This window comes from Phalacrocorax aristotelis, chromosome 1 (genome assembly GCF_949628215.1).
Source record: "Phalacrocorax aristotelis chromosome 1, bGulAri2.1, whole genome shotgun sequence".
NCBI lineage: Eukaryota > Metazoa > Chordata > Aves > Suliformes > Phalacrocoracidae > Phalacrocorax > Phalacrocorax aristotelis.
This window is the reverse complement of record NC_134276.1, coordinates 66,909,573-66,932,995: the sequence shown is the minus strand read 5'-3', so window position 1 is coordinate 66,932,995 and position 23,423 is coordinate 66,909,573. Positions and strand designations below refer to the sequence as shown.

The window sequence follows — 23,423 nt, the reverse complement described above, 5'->3', positions numbered from 1 at the left end:
TATAAGTAAATATATACACACACAGAGCTCATGTTCAGGCTTGTAAATACCAACCTTTCTTGTTGTTCTGTCCGAAATCCAAACCACGCTGCACATCTTTGATCAGGTGTTTTATGCAAGAACAGCATAAATGACACAGCATTTGAGAAACAAATGTAGTAAAAAGGTCCAGGCGTGCATGTTAAACTCTTCTCAAATGCAGTAAAATTGACAGGCTCTGTGCACGGCATTTAGCTTTTGCAGTGAATCTGTTTCCAAGGAAACCAATAGCTGCAGATGTTTCCCAACGTAAGAGAGAGAGAAAATTCAGCAGTGAGATTACTTGTTTACTCAATGTTTTACACATTTTTTCTGATCAATAGCAAAATATTCTATTCCTCAAACTGTTAGAAGACCAGACTGCATTTAAAAAATAAAATTTAAGAAAATGAGCCTTCTCTACACACAATTTTACTGAACAGGTGTTACTAAAGGAAGTATGCTACCTTTAAATGTTTTCCTCTTTCAGTCTCCTCTCCCAAAGTGACCTGCCTGCCCTGCTTTGTCTCTTTCAAAGAAAACATGCAAACCCCACCCTGTATCATAAGTTTTCATCCTAGGAGGTGCTGCAAAAACTTGGCAAGGCCCCAGCTTCCAAGGAACAATGCTGACTTGGAGAGGCTACGGGAATGACTGTTCTTACCACATGGGATAGCTTTCCAAAATTGTATTGAGCTATAGAGATATCACCATGACTGACATGATTTATGCTTCTTAGGATGAGAGTACAAAATGTAAATATTTAGTAAAACCATAATGGAGATGCAGGGTAGAAAATCCACTTTCCCTGCAGTTCTTCCACAAGACATTAAACCTATAACTCAAAGTTACAGACACTATGATTACTTCTCATTTATGCTGCCGATTCCCCAACCTGATATATATAAACGAAAATACTATGGGCACTGTATTTTTTTTTTATTTTATTAGACCTCTTTTCTCTGGATAAGATACTGGAACATTTACCATACCTTCTGAGCTCTGAAAGTTTTTTCCACCCTTGTTCTCTTTCAGTGTTACTGATTCAACAGCAACATCTACTGGACATAGAAGGGCAAGATTCAATTTTTTAAAAGAGATTAAAGGGCCAGGCACAGTAGATGCTGTAAGTATTTTCTGCTATCTCTGGATACTTCGCATCCCAGCCACTGCAAAACCAGAACTGAAAGGAACAAAACTTTTAAATATGCATTTGCTCTCTACCCATCCCTCCAAAAGGAAAACAAACCCAACAAAAAGATGGATAAAAGAATAGCAGTGCCTTCTGGTTGCCATTTGGAGATAGCATTTTTATATTACATATTCTAGCAATACTAGATACACTGAGCAAAGAGAACCAGCTGGCAGTGACTCTGCCAGTAAAAGTGCCCAAACAATCCACAAGTTCATGCAATGAAAAGGTTCATTATACACCTTTTTGCTCTTTAAATTTATTTTCCCTCTTTGTTAAACAATTACACAGATTAAAAAAAAACAGCCACCAAACAGCAGTGACTAATAATCAGCCAGATGAGACCAAGCAGAAGTTCTTCAAAACTTCACAGAGAACAAGATGATCACATGTGGACCTATTAAATGCTAAGAAGAAGAATCCCAAAGGACTTTGGCCTAATGACACCCAGCATTTGCCTTCCGTAACGGAATCTATCAGGGTCTAAATTCCCTAAGCGGAGCACAAGAAGAACTGAGGCCTTATGAGAGGGACACAGGATAATCCACATTTCTGGCAGGCTCCATCTAAGCATGCCACAGGCAACGACAGAGGGGTAGCTCAGCTTCATCCCTCTCTTTGCCCTTCTGCAGAGACTGGTGTTTTACCTGCCCGCTGAAAGGCACACATCATGATCAGCATTCACAATCACAGCCCTTGCCTGGCTTTCGACATCTACACAATTCCTTAATTTAAAATGAAATTAAATGAGAACAGAATCCCTACTCCAAACACTGATTAAGTATCACATATCAAGTGATTATTTCTTAGATGTATAAATGCTACCAGAAACCGAGAGCAAGACTTAAGACTCCCATTTTACATGTTAGGGCCTCACTCAATCAGCAGGGAACCAAGTTTCTGTTTGCTACCACTCCCTCTGGTCTAGTCAATCCTGACTCCTTCAAGACAGTGTCTTTACCCAGGAAGAGCCCTGCTGCTGGTCAGCTGGGCATCCTCCCAGCCCCCTAGGCTGAAAGGCAAACCAAAGAGTGCTCTCTTTTTCTGGGCAAGTGCTCCAGCCATTTCACTACGACATATGTTGGGAACCCCAACACCTCAGTACCCAGCCTGCACAAAGCTGACCATCCTACCTTTTGAGAAGCTCAGCGAGGTGTATACTGGGCATATGTAGCAGCTCAAGAGTATGGAACACACCAAACTGCAGACATGCTTCTCAAGAAGACAGCGGCTCCAGGCAAAGTCAAGGGGACCCAGCAACCCCAGGCAGCAAAATCCTCACCAGAAAAATTACTGAATGAATTATTAAGAGAATGAGGGACACCCCCTTGGACTTAAACACCTAAACACTATCAAAATCCCCCCAACACTGGCACTGTTCGCTCCCACGCACTGCTGGTGAGCCTCTTCCTCTGCAGTGCAGTGAACAAAAGCAAGCCCAGCAGCCCTGCTGGAGCCACACCAGTTAGTAAAACGGGAACACAACCCAGATGCTTCCTTTGGGATCGGTCTTGGGTGCACACACATATGCCACTGTGATACCTTCTGCAATCTCATTTATAGCCTTCCTACGTAAATGTGTTTTGCAACAGTGAAAAGGGCAGGCACAGATGATTTCTAGGGAATGAAATTTGCCAGCATATGCAATACACTACATCGTACTATTGCTCAGAGATGGAATCATACAGAAGTATACTACAGCACACAGATGGTACAGCAAATTTTAATATATAGTATAGTTCTAGAACATATACTATGTCCTAAAATAGGAGGGTTTTCTCAAAATAAGCAGTAACAGGGAGGCAAAAAAAAGTAAAACAGCTTCCTTAACATGTGTAACGGGGCACTTTTGCTGTATCTTTTCCCCCACATCTCTGACTACAAGCCCTGCCTATGTGGATAAAGAAACTTCCAGGATTTCTCCTGGAAAAACCCTCTCCTCAACACACAGAGTGCTAGTGAAGAGGACTTCAGGCAGCATTAAGAGAACTGACTGTGCCTCAGGCTCACCAGCCTTGTTCCAGTTGGATTTTCTGGCAAGTCTTGACAGCATTACAGAGGTCCCCAACACCACCTCTGCACACATGCAACGTCATGCATGTATCCACACACCTTACTGGAAACAGAAGCTGCTGGCAAGACTGCCTGGCTTTTCAAGGACCGGCTCCCCACTTCCCAGAAACCTCAGCAGAAGCGACATTGATGTGGCTTCCCTGGAACTTCACCTTTTGGACAGGTCTCCTTGGCAGCAGTTAATCCCAGGCAGCTTATTTTCCACTGCTGCTTTCCCTAGAAGAAATGGAGTCAACCCATCATTTTCAGCGTAGCTGTTTTGCCCCAAGATGATTCTTGGATGGAAGCCATGTGTGCTGCAGAGCCTTCCCCTCCCTCCCTCCACACACTTAGTAATTAGCAAAAGTACATTTCCCCAGGTAAGCCTTTGCAAAACAGGTCACACAAATTTGGCAGCAGTAAGCTTAAATTGACAGACTGCAGATGCAGTATCAAATTTATCTCCCTCCTCCTCTCTACATAAAAAGTTGTTTACTAATGGTCACTGGAAAATATATTAACCTATTCAATAATTAGCTTAGATGACATTTTAAGACTACAAGCAATAATCCAATTATATGCAACAAATAATTTTAAAGAATCAAAATTTTTCTAACGTACCTTATGATCAACAAATAGGCTTAGGCAAATCTGATAAGCTGTGCTGAGAAAATAATACTGCTCACTAAGTAACTTAAATTGCATGTCCAAATTAAATAAACTGTCTTTAGCCTCTAGCAATTAAAACAAACAATATCTTTAGCTGGAGGAAAAGGTTATTCTTTGACAGCTGGCCATTCAACCAATTTTAGTCAACTCTAAAACAGCACAATTTTCAACCGCAAAGAAACCCAGCCATATCATTATACGCCTAGTCTGCAGTTTGTACCTGTGAGTAATGAACAAAAGTTGTTCCTAGACAGCTGTCGGTTTTCAGTGGTAGGAAGATTTCTATGCACCTTACTTGTGGACATAAAAACCTTTTATAGCTATAGCAAAATGCAAAAATAGACTTTAAAAAAACCCTTGAATCCTTTATTTCATTATTTTCCAATCTTTCTGTTATCAAAGCTCCCTCCTCCCAAAGTAATGGTTTGACTTCCTAAACACTTAGAGAGGGTGCATCGATTAACCCCAGCAGATCTGTGCATTTGCATGAAACAGCCTGAGTAATTCCTCAGTGACAGAGGCAACAACTGAACCCAACATCTAATTGGGGCATTGGCTAGAACAGAGGCAAAGCAATTCATTTCCATGACAAACGGTGCAGCTGGAAGCTAGTCAATCTAACCCACCACTTTTTACCCTACAGATGTGTAGGTGACGCTGAAATGATATTAAGGCAGCATGTGAAACCTTGTAGCTTAGATGGTTTCTATTGCACCTATGCAATGCCTAATGTTTACACTTGCAATTTCTCCACCTTCATGGCCTTACCAGCAAGCACCAAATCCAGCAGTCTGCTACTACAGAAGCAGAGGAGGCAACAAGCAAGAAAGAACTCTAAACTTGCCATGCGACTGCTCCTCATTGCAGGGGGGACACATCAGAGGCACGAGACATCTAAGGTCATGCACTACCCTGTCAGAAGAATAAGCCAGTTTCTATTACAGAGTTTGTTAATTTCCTGTTTCGATATTATAATCGAGCAGATTTACAAAGATATCCACTGCCTACAGATGCAGAAAAATGGGATTTACAGAATGCCTAAACACGTTAGACACATAACCCCTCCTGAATTTCAATTACACTGCTGCTTAGGCACTTTTCCAGTTTCTTTGGAGCCACCTGAGGCACCAAAAGCACAAAGGTACTAATGTCAGGGACTAAACAGAATTGACAAAGCTTTCCTACTTTAGTTTCAGCAAGTATCTAATGTTTCATACTGCACGGAGAATATCTGAGAAGCGAAGCATGATTTAAATCAAAAGAGAAAGATACATTATATTCAGAGGTATCACAGAAGCTATTAATTTTCATAATAAACTGTTACTGCTTTCTCTTCTGATTAAATGGCTATGTATTTCAAGTACGTCATAAACAAAAGGACATTTTTACGTACATAATATTAAAACACACAAACCCAAGAAAGTTGTATTAACTTTTACTAGCTTAATGTTGCTAGAGAATAATTTCACACCTCCCTGCGCAACGTAAAAATGCCACTATTTGTGGAAACTCCAAATTCCAGTTCACACGCATCACATCTTACCACAGAAGTGTTCTGAACACCATGCAAAACAAAGCAAGTATAGCTTCCCCCTAACTTAATCTTAAAAAGTCCTTGCTGCTTTGTACAGATTATCGGTGTTTGCCTCTCCCTTGGCGAGGAGCTCTCCAAGCAGAGAGCCGGCAGCGAAATGAAGGCAGACAGGCTGGCAGAGAGCCAGCTATACCTCTGAGGTTCATGTGATCTCACAGCTAACAAGGAACCCCAGCCAAACTCTTTCTGAAAAGCAAAAGACTTTCTAGGAAACTGGAGAATAGACGGGGGAAAATAGCAAATGCTGTGGCTGGGCTACTTATTACAACAGAAAACATGGAAAAAGTAGAAGGAAGCACAACAATGCAGCAGGGGTATTTCCAATACACCTAATAAACCATTAAAAGTTGTGATGGATCAGTATAAGACACTGCAGCACATGGTACTTGGAACATCTCCCTAAAATCTTTTCCAGTTGGGTTCAGGGAACTTTGAAGAAAAATTAAAAATGCTTTCCTGACTTCACTATAGCTGTAAATTTTACCATAGTGGCCTGGCCAAAAAAAAAAAAAAAAAAAGAAAAAGAAAAAAAGAAAACAAAACCAAAAACATGACTAGCAGTTAATAAAGGCTAAGAGTAATTTCAGGCAACACTGTTTCCTGAAAATGTCTTTTTTGTTGCTGTTTTTTAAAGCTGGACTCTTTCTCTGTTACTGTATGAAATATCCACACAGGCAGGAAAGCAAACAGCCCTTGAACTGAAAATTCATCAAGTCTGGCACTGAATGACAGACATATATATATTCACACATGCATACACACAGTCTGAATTTTATTGCTGACATTACTGAAATACCTCTCCATGGCTCATTTTTAGCTGGCAATGCCTTTTTACACTAATGGAGCTCTTCTGCTCTAACTTCTTGAACTAAGTGCTGCTAGCTGAAGAAACTCTTTTTATATATTCCATATTTGCTGTAATTCCCAGGAAAGAAGGAATTAGAATAAGAAGTTTTAATATAATTTCATTTAAGAGGCTGGTTAACCTGCATAGCTTAAAAGTCTTAAGATGAAAATCCTGACAAGACTCCTACCAATTTTAATCAACCTAGGATTTCCATTGCTCTATTACTTGAAGCAGCAACACAGTACTGATGAGCTTCACCATGCAAAGGTTCTACTTTCCATGTTCTTGGACAGATTATTCTAATTAGCTTTAAACATGTCTCGTTTTGAGAAGTTAAACTCATAAGAATTTGCCAATTTCCGTAAGTAGAAATTCAGTTTTAATATGAAGCAGCTCTTTTAACTAACAAACACATAAAAACATTGGCTCATAAGCACATGCTGAGACTGATACCTGTCCTACACCAGCCAGTAAAGGAAAAGGCCTGTAAAGACATTGATTTATAAAACTGACTTCCACTGTAAGCAAATAGCCTGCAACACTGAGAAATGCTAACTGCACACACATAATATCTGCTATTTCTTCCTTGGGCACGCACTTCACATCAATGAAACTACTAGTAACAAACAGAAAACTCAGCATGGATATACTCAAAAGCTCCCACAGTAAAATCCAGCCAGTCCTTTAGGGACAACCTACTGCCACCATGCAGACAAAGAGAAGTGTACAGCAAAACAAACACTCTTCCCTGACAAGAGTAACAGTGATCCCAGTTCATAAAAGAGAAAATAAATTCTGAGTCCCCCCCTCCTTGAGCATTACGACAGATACCACCAGGGACAGCAATAGCTCCCAGCTCTCTGCTGGACTGTGTATCGCTAAGTGGCTTGTGCGTTACAGCTCAGGGACTCCTGCCCTAGTTGGCTTGTTTTTAAAGACAAAAAAGGTCATGGGTTGTTTAACATCTGCATGGACAGGCTGAGAAGTCTAACACCATCTTCATTCCACAGAAGGCGTACCAATACTAATCAGATGACAGCACAGTACTGTTGTCACTCCCATGAAAAAAGCAGTCTTGTCACAGCTGCATATGGAATTCTAGCAAAGAAGAAATATCTAACTGCCTCACAAATTTTGGTCTTGACATTTTAATTTCTCTTTTTTTTTTTTGAGTATGCAAGCAACTTCATCAAAAACGCTTGGCATGATGTTCATAGCCTCATTTTCTACATATACCTGCTAGCTGTATTAATCTAGTTTATATGTAAACCCTTGAAAAATGCTTTTCATCATATTGTTACTTGAGGTATGGTGTAAAGTACACAGCCTGGCAAATTAAGATTAAAATTTTAGTGAGACTCAGCATGAAAGCTTCTCGGAGAATATAAAGCAGCTCCAGGAATCAAGGAACTTTCCAAATATACTGCATAACGGGAAGACTTCTCCCAAAAAAAAGCACTGGATTAATCCTGGCACTCTTTTAGCTGCCAATAGGAGCAGCTTCTGAGAAATCACAGAATCATAGAACGGTTTGGGTTGGAAGGGACCTGTAGAGGCCGCCTAGTCCAAGCCCCCTGCAGTGAGCAGGGACAGCTTCAGCTAGATCAGGTTGCTCAGAGCCCCATCCAACCTTACCTTGAATGTCTCCAGGGATGGGGCATCTACCGCCTCTCTGGGCAACCTGTGCCAGTGTTTCACCACCCTCATTGTAAAACTTTTCTTCCCCATATCCAGTCTAAATCTACCCCCCTTTAGTTTAAAACCATTACCCCTTGTCCTGTCACAACAGGCCTTACTAAAGAGATTGTCCCCATCTCTCCTACAGTCCCCTTTAAGTACTGAAACGACACAATAAGGTCTCCCCGCAGCCTTCTCTCCTGCAGACTGAATAACCCCAACTCTCTCAGCCTGTCATTTTTGTGGCCCTCCTCTGGACCCACTCCAACAATTCCATGGCCTTTTTGTGCTGAGGGCTCCAGAGCTGGACGCAGCACTGCAGGTGGGGTCTCACCAGAGCAGAGTAGAGGGGCAGAATCACCTCCCTCCACCTGCTGGCCACACTGCTTTTGATGTGGCCCAGGATACAGTTGGCTTTCTGGGCTGCAAGCGCACACTGTCGGCTCATGTCCAGCTTTTCATCCATCAGTACCCCCAAGAATTTCTCCACAGGGCTGCTCTCAATCTCTTCATCTCCCAGCCTGTAGTGATATCGGGGATTGCCCCAACCCAGCTGCAGGACCTTGCACTTGGCTTTGTTAAACCTCATGAGGTTCTCACAGGCCCCCCTCTCTGGCTTGGCCAGGTCTCTTCAGATGACATCCTGTCCTTCTGGTTTGTCAACTGCACTGCTCAGCTTGGTGTCACCTGCAAACTTGCTAGGGGTGCACTCAGTCCCACTGTCTATGTCATTGATGAAGACACTAAACAGCACTGGTCCCAGTATGGACCTTCGAGGGACACCACTCGTCACTGGTCTCCATCTGAACATTGAGCCATTGACTCTGGATGCAACCATCCGACCAATTCCTTATCCACCAAACAGTCCACCCATCAGATCGGTTTCTCTCCTGTTTAGAGAGAAGGATGCTGTTGGGGACCGTGTTAAAGACCTTACAGAAGACAAGACAGAAGACATCTGTAGCTCTTCCCTTGTTCACTGATGCAGTCACTTCATCATAGAAGGCCACTAGGTTGGTCAGGCAGGACTTACCCTTGGTGAAGCCATGCTGGCTACCTCTGATCACCTCTCTGTCCTCCATGTGCCTTAGCGTAACTTCTAGGGGAGTCTATTCCATGATCTTCCCAGGCACAGAGGTGCGGCTGACAGGACAGTAGTTCCCTGGGTCCTCCTTTCTGCCTGTTTTAAAGATGGGCTCAATGTTTCCCTTCTTCCAGTCCCCAGGGACTTCACCTGACTGCCATGACTTTTCAAATATCACGGAGAGTGGCTTGGCAACTACATCATCCAGGTCCCTCAGGACTCTGGGATGCATCTCATCAGGTCCCACAGACTTGTGTATGTCCAGGTTCCTCGGGTAGTCACGAACCTGATCTTCCCTTACAGTGGGAGAGGCTTTATCCCCCGGTCTCCATCCTGCAGTCTGTCAGCTTGGGAGTGGTGAGAGAGGTTACCAGTGAAGACTGAGGCAAAAAAGTTGTTGAGTACCTCAGCCTTCTCCTTGTCTGTTGAGATAATTTTAAGTTTCTTATTTTTTAGATAAGATTTTTAAAAGGTTGTATTTGTAGAAATCAAAGAATAGAATGGACTTGATCCGAACAGCATTAGCTATTGTTTTTCTGAAAAGTCACTTAACTTGAAATAGTATTATTATTATAATAATAGGCATCTACAATGTTTCCCTTGTACATTAGTACTGAAATCTTCTATTTATACAGTTGTGTCTAGTGGAAGCAAGAGGCTAATGAGTATAACTGAATTTATACTCTGGGTTCAGAGTATAACTGGAGTTACCAGGATGTAAGTGTTCAAGAGACAGCATGTTGTTGGTTTTTTCTCTCTCTGATGCAGACGGTGAGCTATCAGAGGTCTTGACAATGTAACCTGACCACACTGTTCAGACAGCGACGTTGTAGCAGGTATATAATTCAGTCAAAGCTGTCAGCTTCAGTAATGCCATCAAGCAGCGACTGAAAGGTTTTTATGTATGGAAAACAATGCAATTTAACACAATGAGATGAGATGACAACAAACATGTTTCTTTTGAAGGGCATGTGAATGTAACAGACGAGCATTTTCAGGTGCCTGAGAGTGCAAAGGCTGATGGTGTGTTTTTCAGCGCTGTCACAAGTCTTAGAATTGGCACATCACATAGTCACTCAGCTGTCTTTTCAACTGCCTTGTAATTTCTCATGCAAAAGTCCTAATGTAAAATGGTAAAAAGATGCCCATTTTAAAATTTTAAGTGGTTTAAAAATTTTTTTCTACTCATGAGGTATGTCTTCTCAGCTAAGTTTGGACCAGGGAAACTTCAGACTTCAGTCAGCAGTCACCCACATACTTGGGTTACTCAAAACCTGGGCAGAGTCATGACAGTCCCCTTGCTTTTGTAAAAGCTTTGACTGTAGCGCCCTCACAGCTGTTTGTTACAATATCAGCAATTACAGTTCCCAAGACAACACACTAGCAAATCTTGATACCACAAAAGGTTTCCCCTGCTTCCCTATTGCTTTAGCATCATGGCAGGATGCTAAAGAACTCTGTGTGAAAAGATTATATTCCAAACAGATCTGAACTGAACAAAGGAAAAAACAACCAAAGAAAAGGTGTCAACAGCTTGAGGACGACCACCTCCGGAGCAGAAAAGCCCCATTCAAAAAAACCCATTGCTTTTATGTTAACAGGCCTCCAAGCATAGCACTCCTGAAGCCCAACCCCAACCAGGTAGAAAAACATAACAGGCACTGAGAAATTACAGAAATATTAGATTTCTAACTTTTCTTAATTTTTAAAGACTCATGACTGTCTTCCATGCCTCCATTCTTTCTCCATGATCTTTCCATTTTCCAGCCTCTTCTGAAGACAAGAGGGGGAAGGCTGTATTAAACACACAATTTGAAAGGAGGCAATAGCACACACAAGTTGGTTGGACATTATCATCCTTCTATCTCGGTTGTGTCTGCCTCAATCTGAATTTTGCATGCTTCATCTATTGCTTTTGAGCTAGGCTTTTAAGCCCTCTGAGATGCAACATGTTCTCAAGCAAAACTCACAGATACAATGAAGACCTGATCTTAATTATAACTTCTAGGAAAACACTGCAGTAAAAATATTGCTATTAATATAGTATCAACAGCATAGCAGATGAGTTCCTGGGGAGGGGGAGGGAAGAGAGGCGTTAAAACTTCAGCAACAGTAACATATGGTTTAACTAAGAGGAGCAGCAAGATGCTCCCAATCCTACATTATTATTAGCCTGCATGAGAGACTAAGACCCCTCACATTCTCTTACAGAAGCCAAAAATAGAGAAGTAAAAAACTCCAACAGTGTTGCTGGAGTTTATTTTCCACGGCAGCATTTCTTTTTCTGCATTTTCCCTCCAGAAGGCTAAATGGCTTAGCTTCACGCAACAAGGCACTGTGGCTTTCTTAACCAACCACAAAAATAACTTGCTTCTTTTCCTGAATTAAGTACTTGAACAAGTAGTAGAACTAGAGCAAAACAACTGCTCATCCTGCAACGTATCCAACATACAATTTGCACATTTTAAATATTCACCATGTTATGCTGCTGTAGTTCTTTTCAGAGCAGATTCAGACTTTATCAAGGGACTGCTAAAAAGAAAATATTAACACGCAGATTGCATCAATTAAGAGCAATAATGTGTTAAAAATCAAAGCCCAATAAAATGGCCACAGTCACAATGTTGCACTCAACCGCCAACACTAGCAACAGTATTAGTTATGACACAGAAGGAGCTTTCGTACTGAGTTTAGTTTTAAAGTTTAATAACTTTACCAGAAAATTATCTGCAACTCAGTTTATCATACCTAGGTCTGGGAAAGTTCCTTTGCCTGTCTACATGCTGGTCTCTTCTTATAGTTGAAAGAAAACAAACATACTTTTTTTGTTTTGAAAACTACATCCCACTTTACTGAAACATGTAGAGTTTTATCAAGTGCTTTTCAGTTTTGAGTGATGGCTTACAATTCAGCCGTCAAGCCAGGCATGGATGCAATCCTAAATAAAAATCTGCTACATCTTGGGGCAGGAAACTTAGTCCAGAACTTCTTTCACACAGACTTCAGTGACAGAAGGACAGCAGCCACAGCTAAAAGGTTAAATGAGCATAGCCAAATACACGCAGGTTATTATATTCATGCCTATGAAGTATGTATATAAACTCAGTTCCTGGTCCGCCTTCACTGCATTTGTTCTGATCTATGCGGTTTACTGAGCCTCCTTTGCAGATCAACCAGTCAACTGTTGATTCACTGTTACATCAACAGAGAATACACATGTACCTTAGTCTGAACCTAAACAGCACTCTCCTGAACTTCTGGAGAGGAAGAGTAGCAATTTTCCATTTTAAACCCTCCAGATGACACAAGACAGAACTACCTTTCCTCTGACTTTATACTGCAGGCCCTCCTTCCACCACGGAAACAGCGTACTAAAAGAACTTCTTGAAATCTCTTAGCCTAGCTCAAAGCACTGAGATGGAATCACGTACATCTACCTCACCTCCAGCAGCAGTTTGTTTCACTCAATATTTCATTAAGAATAGGCTAGAGGCTGCAGAAACTCTCTAAGTAGTCTGTTTGACAATCCCCGCAACTAAGCCTAAATCTTCTCTGCAGAAATCAAGTTTGCATTTTCGTGTTCTTGTTCTATTAGATATGGGCAATGAGAAAATTAAAAGAAGCAGATGCCCACCTGCATCCATAATTCACAAAGATCCCTGCTAGAAAGTCAGAATATGTGTGGTCTCTCTTCTGTCTTCTCTTGTAGTCTAGATGCACCATCCTTATTTCCACAGAAGTTGTATTTTGTAAACTTCTGAGCAATCCTGGCATCCTTCTCTCGAATTTCTGTAGGGATTTTTTGTATCTTTCCTTGTTGCCCTCAAAAGAAATCTCATATTCTGGCCGAGACCTCACTAGTACCCAAATAAAATGATTACTCTAATAACCACTTCCTGTTAAGCCACAGCAGAATATGAATCATTCTGTAGTAGCACCAACATCATTAGCTCATTCAGGCTGAAAGAAGGAGCTTTTTTTTTCCTTTTATTACAAAGGAGTCATATCCTGCCCTGTAATTGTATATTAAATGCAAAACTGCATTTTCTGGTTTTGGACCATCTATCTAGCTTAGAGAGGTTTACATGAATATGTGTGGATATTTTTTAATTCTCTAGGAAGCTTTTTAAAAATGTATTTAATGAAATAAAATGAGGATGTGTTAATAAAGATCAATTGCTACCAGATGAAACTGCTGATCAAATTATAGACTTACAGTCTATCTGTACTAGGACCAAGGCAATGGTCACATAGTTCATATATGAATGCAACAGCCTCCTGCATGGGTAAATATAAGATCAGACAGTACAGGAAAAGAAAAGTATTCTTAATCCCTGTCACTATAAAATAGCACTCACTACAGTTTTCTGCTTATGGATCAAGGCAACACAAGCAATGTGATACAGTGCAGAGGTATTTTGTACTTGCTTCTCAGCAGTTTCTCTAGAATATGATTTTCAAACTATAGGAAGGTAGGTCAGGTTTCTCTGGGATGACTATTTTTTGCTAATCAATTAATTTATGGAATTATTTTAATTTGTTAGAAAAAGCATCAGTCCTCCTGAGTAAAGGTCTTCACTCTTCACGGGCTGCTACTAAACATTTGTTTTTGTGGTGACATCACCCTCCTCCAAGTGAATACTCAGCTATTCCTTTATTTGGGCTCCCTGCCCTACTCTCATTGCTAGCAATGACACACCATTGCTAACATTCTTAAAGCCATCGGTCCTCCTCTTAACCCAGTTTGGCAGCCAGCTGGACAATTTTCAGAATATACTATCTTTTTCTCACCTGCTGTGCTTTCTGGCACCTCCTGCTTCTCTCGCACAAGCTGCATAATATCCGACACCACAACCTGATGGTTTGTATCTTCTTCTTTCTCTTCATTAGACTGGTTGGCTGTTGAGAAACAATTGCAGTTTCCAGTTTCTTTGCATGGGATCAACCTCCAATACCAGTAGTCAGACATGAAAATGCTGTAAGTTGATTTCTGAAATTTAAAAACAAACAGAAAATCATTTTCTGCAAGAAGAAAAAAAACTTAGCTCCTTGAAAAAAAAGGCTCAAATAATATTAAGATTGACAGTTACATATAGATTATCATATCTTCATTTTTATTTAAAGTAAAAACATGCAGTTCATAATAGCCCTTTATGGTATTATGTGCAGTTCATAAAAGCCATCCATGGTATTGTACCCAAAATAAAGACTTCAGGAGTCCCCTGTAGTTTCTCAAAATGCTTGTATTGTAGGTCAGGGACCTAATCACAAAAAACCCCAAACAATATATAAACACCAAGTTACATATGTTCTTAACTGTATAAAGGCAAAAAACATCAATATCACTGTATTTTCAGCAGGACAAGTCAATATTTGCCTTAAAAGTATCCTCTGAAACCCAGTTTATCTAGGTGAAAGAACAAAACAGAACATGGACTGTCAAAAAGTGAAACAGTGTAAGAATAAAATAATAAGGAAGAAGAGGGAGGGGGAAGGAAGAGAAAGAGGTTCTTGAAATTACAACTAAATCACCATTAACTCTAAAAGATTTCTTCTCCATAGGGAAGCAGCTTGAGCTTTCCAAATACAGTTGCTAAACACTATTTCGGAATTCTATAAAACGCTAGCAAGGTGTCATGTCTTCAAGAAATCACACCACATTCAGAGACAGGTTTGTTTCCACTCCCCTCCAGAGGGCATGCAAGCAACAAAAAAATGGTCCAAACCTCCAAGCACGAGGGACCTGAACAAGCTTTTCCAAGTCTAGGAAAACGTCAAGGCCAAGGAGGCAGATGTACATTTAAAGCTTTTTGGATAAGGAAGAGATGCATGATCTCCATTTATCCTTCAAGCATCACATTCAAGTGTTTCTAGCATATCTCTGTTTCTAGCTACTGATTAGCTTCAGTGAAAGCATCACTCCGGACCATGGATATTAATGATGATACATGTAGAGATTCTTTACGTTATATTTAAAGGTGACAGTTTTATAGATCTGAAAAAAGTAAATGCCATTAAAAAAATACAAACTTGCTTGATACAGAAGGGTTATCTGCTTAAAAACAAACAGCCAAAAAAATCCCAGCTCATGTATTTAGTACCAGATCTCCCAGGAATCACCTACGAAAGACTGAGCACTTGTTCTGTCACTTATTACACTACTTCTCCAATGGAAGAAAGGATTTCCACATAAAATATTCTTCTTCAAATATTACTGCAAGGTCTATCTTCTTACCAGTTTAAAGATAGCAATTTTGTTTTAATTTAGCCAACATACTACCAGTTTCCTCAATTCTCCCTTTGCCTGTTCCCAGGCTTTTCAGGCTTTGCAACATTTGCCAGAGGATGGGTAATGGAGTTAAAAGCAAATCATTCAGCTTTTTCTATAGCTGCCAAACCCAACAGGTTCAGGGCACACATCCTCCTTGTCACACAGGTAATGGCAAACAGTTACAGCTGTACTAAAGCACATGCTGCTTGTAAATAATGTATGTAGTACATACTTTTAAGCTGCATCTGCCTCTGTAACCATCTGACATGACACATGCAACGACAGGCACAAGCGAGCACACACAGGTACCCAAGCACCACGCGCACAGAGGTCTTGATTAAAGAAGCATTTCAGAGCACTTCATTTATTTTATTTTTTTTTTTTAGTTCTGTGGGAGCTGGAGGAATTCCTTCTACTACCCTTATGTTTGAGACATTAAATAAGTAGATTTTTCAACTTAAAGCCACTTAATCAAGTTTACTGTTTTCCTGTCCAGAACGTCTCCTTTTTACCCCAAGAATTAGAGCTGAGATGGGGAAGTCTCCTCTGAAGGAGACAAAAGTCCCAGAAACTTCCAGCAGATTTTCCCCTGCTCCTGTGCAAGGTGAACTGAAAAGCAGCTGATCTATGCTTCAGTAGTCAGCAAATTACTCTAGGAATAAAATTTTAATTTATTGCCTTTCCTTAAGGAATGGCAACTCCTGAAGATCACAAAAAATAATTACATCCAAACATGAAGTTAGAGACACACATTTATTACCTTAATCCTACTTTAATTAATTAAATTTTCTGACCCACTCATCATCTTTATTTTGATTTTAAGACCAATAACATGAACTTAGTTTTTTAAGCCAACAGCTCAGGGACTCAGAGGGCAAAGAATTTGGGGAAAAAAATATAGGAGGGCTGAGACATAATTACTGTGTATGTTTTTCATACTTTCATGAAGGGAGGCAGCTCACAGAGACATTCACAAAATTGACTTGACCAAGATTGACTATAAGAAGGAAAAAAAAACATAAAAGGAGGGGAAAAAACCTTATTCTTTTGTTTTAAGAGCTAATGTAAAATGTTCCAAACAGTTGCAGCATCCTTGATGGACACAGGTCCGCTTTGATCACTGCATTGATACTTCAGACACAAGCAGTTTTCCTGATTATTTCAAGGCATCCAAAGATAAACTAATGCCCTCACCTAGCATAAAACTAGGCTGAAGGAGCAGGAAAACAAAACATGAATGAAACCTCCATTTGACATTTGCAAGCCTACACAATGGCTCCTGAATCTCAATTTTGCATGCTAAAATTAATATTACTTGTTCCAGTCTGGTTTTGGGGTTTAAGGGGGAGCTGGGGGGCATCGTTCTTTGGGGTTTTTTTGTTTGCCTGTTTAGTTTTGGGATTTTTTTTGTTGTTGGTTTTTTCTAAACCAAATTGCAGACATCAAAGGTGGTAAAATACCCAAGGAAAAGCAAGGGCAGAATCTGGATCCATTTGTCAGGGCCTGACGGTACTAGTAAACTTCACTGTCCTCAGCTGGGACCTCTACCCATGGGCCCGAGAGCTGCACACAAGTTCAGTCCAAGGCCTTCAGTCCCTACATAAGCTCTGCCATTGTCTGCAGCCCTGTCCCCCTGCCTGCTTTGAGTCCTGGCTTTGGCTCCTTTTGTTTCTGACTGGACGCCCTGGAGGGACCAGGTTCATTGCTCGATGGGTCAGGGAGAGCTTGTAGAGCCTGTTAGCAGCAGCCAGTTCTGGTGTTCAGCCCCTGCCAGCAGTGCCCTGGTCAGTGAGTCTGTACTGGGGCTGCCCTCAGCTCCTGCCTCGGCCCCTCTCGTGCAGCAGCCCTGCTCTTGCTGCTCCCTGACACCATTTATTAAATTTATCAAAATATAACTCTAACGAGGATACAGCAAAACACACAGGAACACGTGGGACTTGGCAGAGTACATCTGATGAGCGTGGTAGTTCCTTACTGCTGTACGAAAACAGGCACAGATATGTTACAGCTTTGGCATGTGCTCTGGGTTGGGAAGGATGGAAGGTGTCCAAGAACAAAGTAACAGCTCTATTCTCCCCCTGTGATACCCATCACTTCCAGAGGGAACATCGGGTAGGGGTTACCACCCCGCCATTTACGACAAAGAGTTGCCAGCTACTCTGATATCGCTTAGGCATGCTGCGCGCCTCCTCTGCAAGGTGTGACAGCACGCTAAATGGGTGAGATCTTTGCTTTAAAACTGCAATTACATATGGGGCCATTAATGCATCAATATGCAATATTAAGTAGTAATATGTAATATCATTACATAGCACTCCACAGCACTTAAGGTGCAAACGCTTTCTGAACCATTGCTTATGAAATTCTGACAAAAGAAGAGTTTTTGAAAGCAAGAGTCCTCCTATTTCACTCTACACACACACTTCACTGACTTTACTGCAGTTTCCCACCCAAAAATCCCCCTGTAATTCAAGAATAGCACTGCAAAGGCAGTAGTTAATAATTATCTTCAGGTGTAGCTAGATTACGTAAAGCGTCCAGTTATCTCAAAAACTTAAATCCATATTCTGCAACCACTTCACCACAGCAGTTAAACCTGACTCCTACGGTCCCCGTTGCTCTGGGTTGACATGCTATTACTGGATCTCTGTTGCTGCCACACAGTGCAATTGCTTCAGCTATTTCCCTGGTTATTTAGCGGGGCATTATTTCTAGTCAGGTGTAACAAACATTTAAATGTATCTCGCTTCTGAGACCACTTGCCCAAAATTTTCAGATTATCCTGTGAATGACCTCACTCAGCATTTAATCACCACAGCATTTTACCATGCTTTCATCATTGCTCCATCTAAGTCATTGGGGCGGGGGGGAAGGAAATGTATGTGGGGAAAACTGGTCCTAATATAGCACCTACTAAGACTTCGCACCCTTATTTTCCATAAACATGATAACACTTTATTCCAATGCTCTGAAAGAAAAACTGTTTAATATGTTACTTGGCCTGAACAAGCAGGCTTAGATGTAGTAATTCATCAAGCTCTGTATACCCGTAGAAGCAGAGATAGTGGAGTCCAGCTGATGATGTAAGAGCTCATCCATGTACCTCACAGGTCTCTGCAGAAGAATTGGACTGAACTGGACACTAATGTCTGTATAATAGGAATTAACATTTCTTTATTTTAGAATGGATTAAAATACACTGAATAGTATTTAAACCTGTCAATATTGTTCTGATGAGTGTCTTAGTTTAAGCGCATGTATCTGGGCCACAGCATTCTTTCCAATTTTTATGCTTTGCAATACCGGCCAGTCATTCTTTCCATTGCACAATACACCAGCAAAGCACAAAATACATACGACACACATACATTACGGTGAGTTCCTCCCACCTAAATTCAAACATTACACTGAGAGATCTATGTTAAGAACCTACTTGGCCCGCATGCCTTCAGCATTCACTGGAGTAAAAGTGATGCACACCTCCTGAGGCTCATCGGCCCCTCACACTGACTCGAGAGAGTCCAAGGCAATTGTGGATGAGCCGGAGTTTGTGTGATGAAAAGCCCCACTTTTGTATACATTACCAATAGAGTGACACAGAGTGAGTCATGTAATAAAAACAATAAAGCATTTTAGGGATTTAGTAAAGCCTATTAAACTACTCAAATTCTGCCTATGGAGATATTGTATTTCTACTCTTGCCCCTCCCCCGGCCTTTTCACATTTTGTTCAGAAAGATGGGGGGAAAAAGCAGCAACAACAAAGCCCCAGACATTCTCATCTCCCTCCAGGGCATGTAGAACGCCCTTACACGTTTTAAGCCAAAATCAATTTAAAGGCTAAATTTTTTTTCCATTTGGAGCTTTACTGTGATCAACATTTAGCTTGAATACTAAGTAGTCCTTCAAGATACATGTTCTCATTTTTTATTTAAAAGCATTTCACAAAGCATTAGAAATCATCAACAGACTTACATAGGAGACACTAATTTCAAAGAAATTGCAAGACTAAAGCAAGAGCTAAACTGAGGCCTCTTCAAAGGAAGGGGAGAAAAAAAAAATCAAATGTGCTTCGTAAGAGAAACGCTTTCTTATTTATTCAACTTCTCATCTGAGAGAAAGCCACTTCTCTCTTGAGGATCACAAGTTTAAATGACGTTCCTCAGCTGTATTCCTTCTTCCTTTTGGGGCAGCCACCCAAGAGAAGTTTATCTTTTGTTAATTAACCCAGAATCGTGCATCATATTTTAAGACATCTAACGAAAAGAATAAAAAGGTAAACATGCACATATCACAGAGGGTAGCTGAGTTCTCCCAAGACTTGAGCAACTTTCTGTGCTGCCTGCCTACACCACTCAGTATGTAGGCACAGGAATAGCTTCAAGTACTCAGCCAAATCCTCTCTCCCTTTTCAGAGCTACAGGCCCAGTACACACCAAGCTGCCCACAGACCATCAGAGCAGAGCACGAGGGCAAGGGAACAGCTTCTTGCAGGTATGAAGTGAGGTATGGACAAAGTCAGAAGTTCCTCCTCCTCCTCCCCCACCAGCTGCAAGCATACTAACCTGAGCTGCACTTCAAGTCCTTCAGAAATCTGGATCTTACACACACACTATTTCTACTTTGGATGCACCACAGGAAGACATGGATGCCCTCAACTTCAATATGGCATCGGATTTGTAAAGTGGCTTGCTGTCTTTTTTGTACAAACTTCACATCTACTGGCAGGTGAAAGTCTTCCCTATCTTCAGTGAATATTACCAAGGAAAATCAGTCTGAGGATTGTTAATGTAAATGTGAGAAAAGCACCATATTATAGAATTCTAGTTGCCTAGAGATCATTATTAGCAAAAGCATAATTTCCCTACTCTTTAAAACTCCCACCAAACCACCTACATTCCTGAAAACCGAGCTTTTGGAAGTAGGTACCTAAATTTCTTCTCCGCCTGCCCCCTCATACTGCCCCCACATACCAAAGTTCTCTTTCCCACTAATTTCTCCTTCCATCCATGAGAAATAAAATAATCATACTGGCCTGAACATGGTGTCCTCTAAAATGGCACGGAGGGCAGTTTACATCTCTGTAAAACTTTTCACTGTCTGTATCTGTTTCCGCTCAGATCATGTTTCAGACATTTTTCTCAAGACCCCTGAGAATGACAAGCTAGGTTTCATTTTTAAATTAAGCCTGGAACACAACAGAGGCTGACAGTGCTACACAGCATTCTGCGGAGCATGAGATGGTTACATGTGTGACTCCTTACTTTAAGGGGCCGATAAATCTCCCCTTGTTCAAGACATTCTCATGATAAACCCAAAATTCCATCTCACCAATGCATCACTCTTGCACATGCAAAGCCATGACAAACACAAAACAATGCTGCCTGCATGAAGACACCATGCAAATACCATTTGTTTAATGCAGAGGTACCCATGCCCAAGCATGCAAATCCTAACTCCTAGACTAATTCAGTTGAAAGAAGCAAAATATATGCTACTTTCTGAAGGGCAGCGAATACATAGCATGTTCTATTTATTTTCAATTTATTTATCACAGAAAAAAGCATTAGAATATTAGCAGTTTATCTTGAAATCAGAAGTTAAAATGTCAAAGACCTTTCTCTGGGGAAAGCTCCTAGGACACCATCTTTGTTCAGTGACCATATAACAGGAGTATGTGCTTTCCTCAGCTTAGAGGACACGGGTCTCCAAGAGATCACTTGGGTCACTTCATCCCACCGACTTGCTGACAAACATATAATAGGTGTCCAGTTTCAAAGGGCTCACAGAACATCTACTCCACAAGTCCCTTCTCTTCCTCCTCCCTCCCGACCCCAGCTTGTCGCAGATCAAACGCATTTTGCAATAACCCATTAAAAAAAAAAGACTCATAGCTTCAGTGTTCAACCTTATACCATAACACACATTGGGGGGTGGGAAGCATGGCGGAGGTTTCCCAAGGCTTAAGAAACCTCCCCTACTGCCTGTCTACTGAGATGGAGAGCACTGCCAATGTCCCGTGCCTACAGACTTTGCTGAACAGCAGTGCAAGGTAAAAGGAGACCCTTTAGGAAAGAACAGGTAAGTTCTCTTCTGATCTATTTGGAATTTAATTACTTAGGCTAGGTAACCATGCTGAATACTTCCTAATGAAGTTGTTATAGATTTACTCAGCAGGGTAATGTTGTTCGAAATAGCAATTGACAACAACTTTCATCTCAAAAGGAGCACTGCATTAGAAGTTTCAATTAGAGGTACATTTTAAGATGATTAAACTTGGTATCTATTTTGGAGCTCCCGCAAATCCTCAACAGTGCACGCAGGTGGCTGCCTTCAAGACTGATTTCACAGACATCTTTGTCAGTAAAAAAGACATGCAACTTCTGCAATTACTTTTGTACAGTCCAGTCCTGAATCAGTGAAGCATATCACTTCTAGAACCCCTCTGAAACACAAGAATTTCAAAGTCCAACAGAAAAAAAACACGTGGATGTAGGCCAGACCTCCCTACAGAAGGGATGACAGAAAATAGTGTTGCATGGTAGCAGCCAGGCCCAAACCAAAAGAAACAACATCCAACATCAACAAGTGCTAAAACAGTGCTCAATCATCTACTCTATGACAGTGCCTTTATTAGGCATGTGCCTCTTGAATTGGGGTCCAAAACCAATTTTTGCCTTTTCCCTCCTATTCACACAACAAGACGCGTGCTTTTGTTTAGAATGGCATTCTTTATTTTCCAGTATGCTAACCAAACTTGCACTGGGTAAGTACATTTAATAAACCGAGACCCTGCTACTGCACACTATTTCGACTGTTCCACTCCTCAAACCAGAAAGGCAGCATGTGCACTAATAAAATCCTAAAAGCATTTGAAGATTGTCATAAAGAGGCAAGTTATAGGACACATCTTTTAGAAAACTAATTTGGTTGGTTGTTTTTTTTTTTTTCCGCTTTCTGAGCCTTTATTATTCACATTCTCAGTCATTCTGGAATCACTACATCACACTGGCTTTAAAAATTAAATAAAGAGTTTGCATGAGCAAATCTATTGCCAAGTCTATCAAGATAAAGTTTTATGTTATTTTTCAAGGTTTTCAGCTAAAAATATCTTTAAACAAATCTTTCTTTCTGGCTGTTAGATTGCACTAAGCACTTGAGCCTCCTTCCTTTTGCAGCTACAAAAAGAAAGAAGTAAAAAAAAAAAAACCAACAAATCTACAGACAACACAGCTGGCTAATTTATTTTCACAGTCCAGCCCCAGTGAAACACAAAAAGTAAATAAACACCACAAGCGGCAGAAACATCCTATTTTACAGCCTGTGTGATTAACCATTGCAGGTAACACCAGTCAACAACCCCCACACACACATCTCAAACATCTTCGTACCAGGGGACCGCTTTGTTTCGCTAATTCCGGGATGCTTAATGAATCTACCACAAACCCAAGAGCACAAGCCCTGCTGGGACCACCACAGCGCCGGGCAGGCTGCAGAGAGGCAGACACCCACCCCCCCCCACACACACACCAGGGAGGGGGATCCCGAGGCGCCCACATTTGTTTATTTATTCCTTCATTTTCAGGCAGGTTACTGTGCTTGCCTTTGTTTCGCTTCCTCTCTTAGCCCGGACCTATCGCCACCGAAACTAAGGGGGACAAAATAAAAAAAAAAGAAAAAAAAAAAAGAGAGAGAAAGGAGAAAACACACACACGCCGACAACCTCCCGCCCCGAGGAGTCCCGCTGGCGGAGGGCGAAGTCGCACCGCCGGTGCCCGGTGAGGAGAGCCCAGCCGCCGGCGGCATGGGGCGCGCCCCCACACCCTCGCCCCTCACCCGACCCGGGCCCGGCCGCCCCCCTGCCTGGGGAGGGGGCTCCCCTAGACCCCAGCCCCTGCCCGCCGGGGAGCGCTGCCCCCGGCAAGATGGTGGCGCTGACCGGGGGGTGGGGGGTGCCGAGCGGAGGCCGGGCGGGCTGTGCGGTGCTTGCCCGCGGGCCACGAGGCGCCCGCCTCCCACT

The 23,423-nt window shown here is 41.5% G+C and overlaps 1 protein-coding gene across 7 annotated transcripts in view; it reads right to left on the bottom strand.

The window, feature by feature from the left end:
* The window catches only part of MCF2L (MCF.2 cell line derived transforming sequence like), a 164,590-nt gene that overhangs the window by 140,913 nt on the left and 254 nt on the right, over window positions 1–23,423 (bottom strand). For 6 of the 7 annotated variants that reach the window (XR_012660348.1, XM_075091214.1, XM_075091188.1 and 3 more), the window contains exon 2: window positions 13,925–14,123. Coding sequence is in view for 5 of the 7 variants with exons in the window: in XM_075091214.1 (XP_074947315.1) it covers window positions 13,925–14,102 (178 nt within the window). In the remaining 2 variants the exon portion in view is untranslated. Of the gene's footprint in view, window positions 1–9,082; window positions 9,102–13,924; window positions 14,124–23,423 lie in introns of those variants that run through there. The other variant, XM_075091199.1, reaches the window with a different exon arrangement.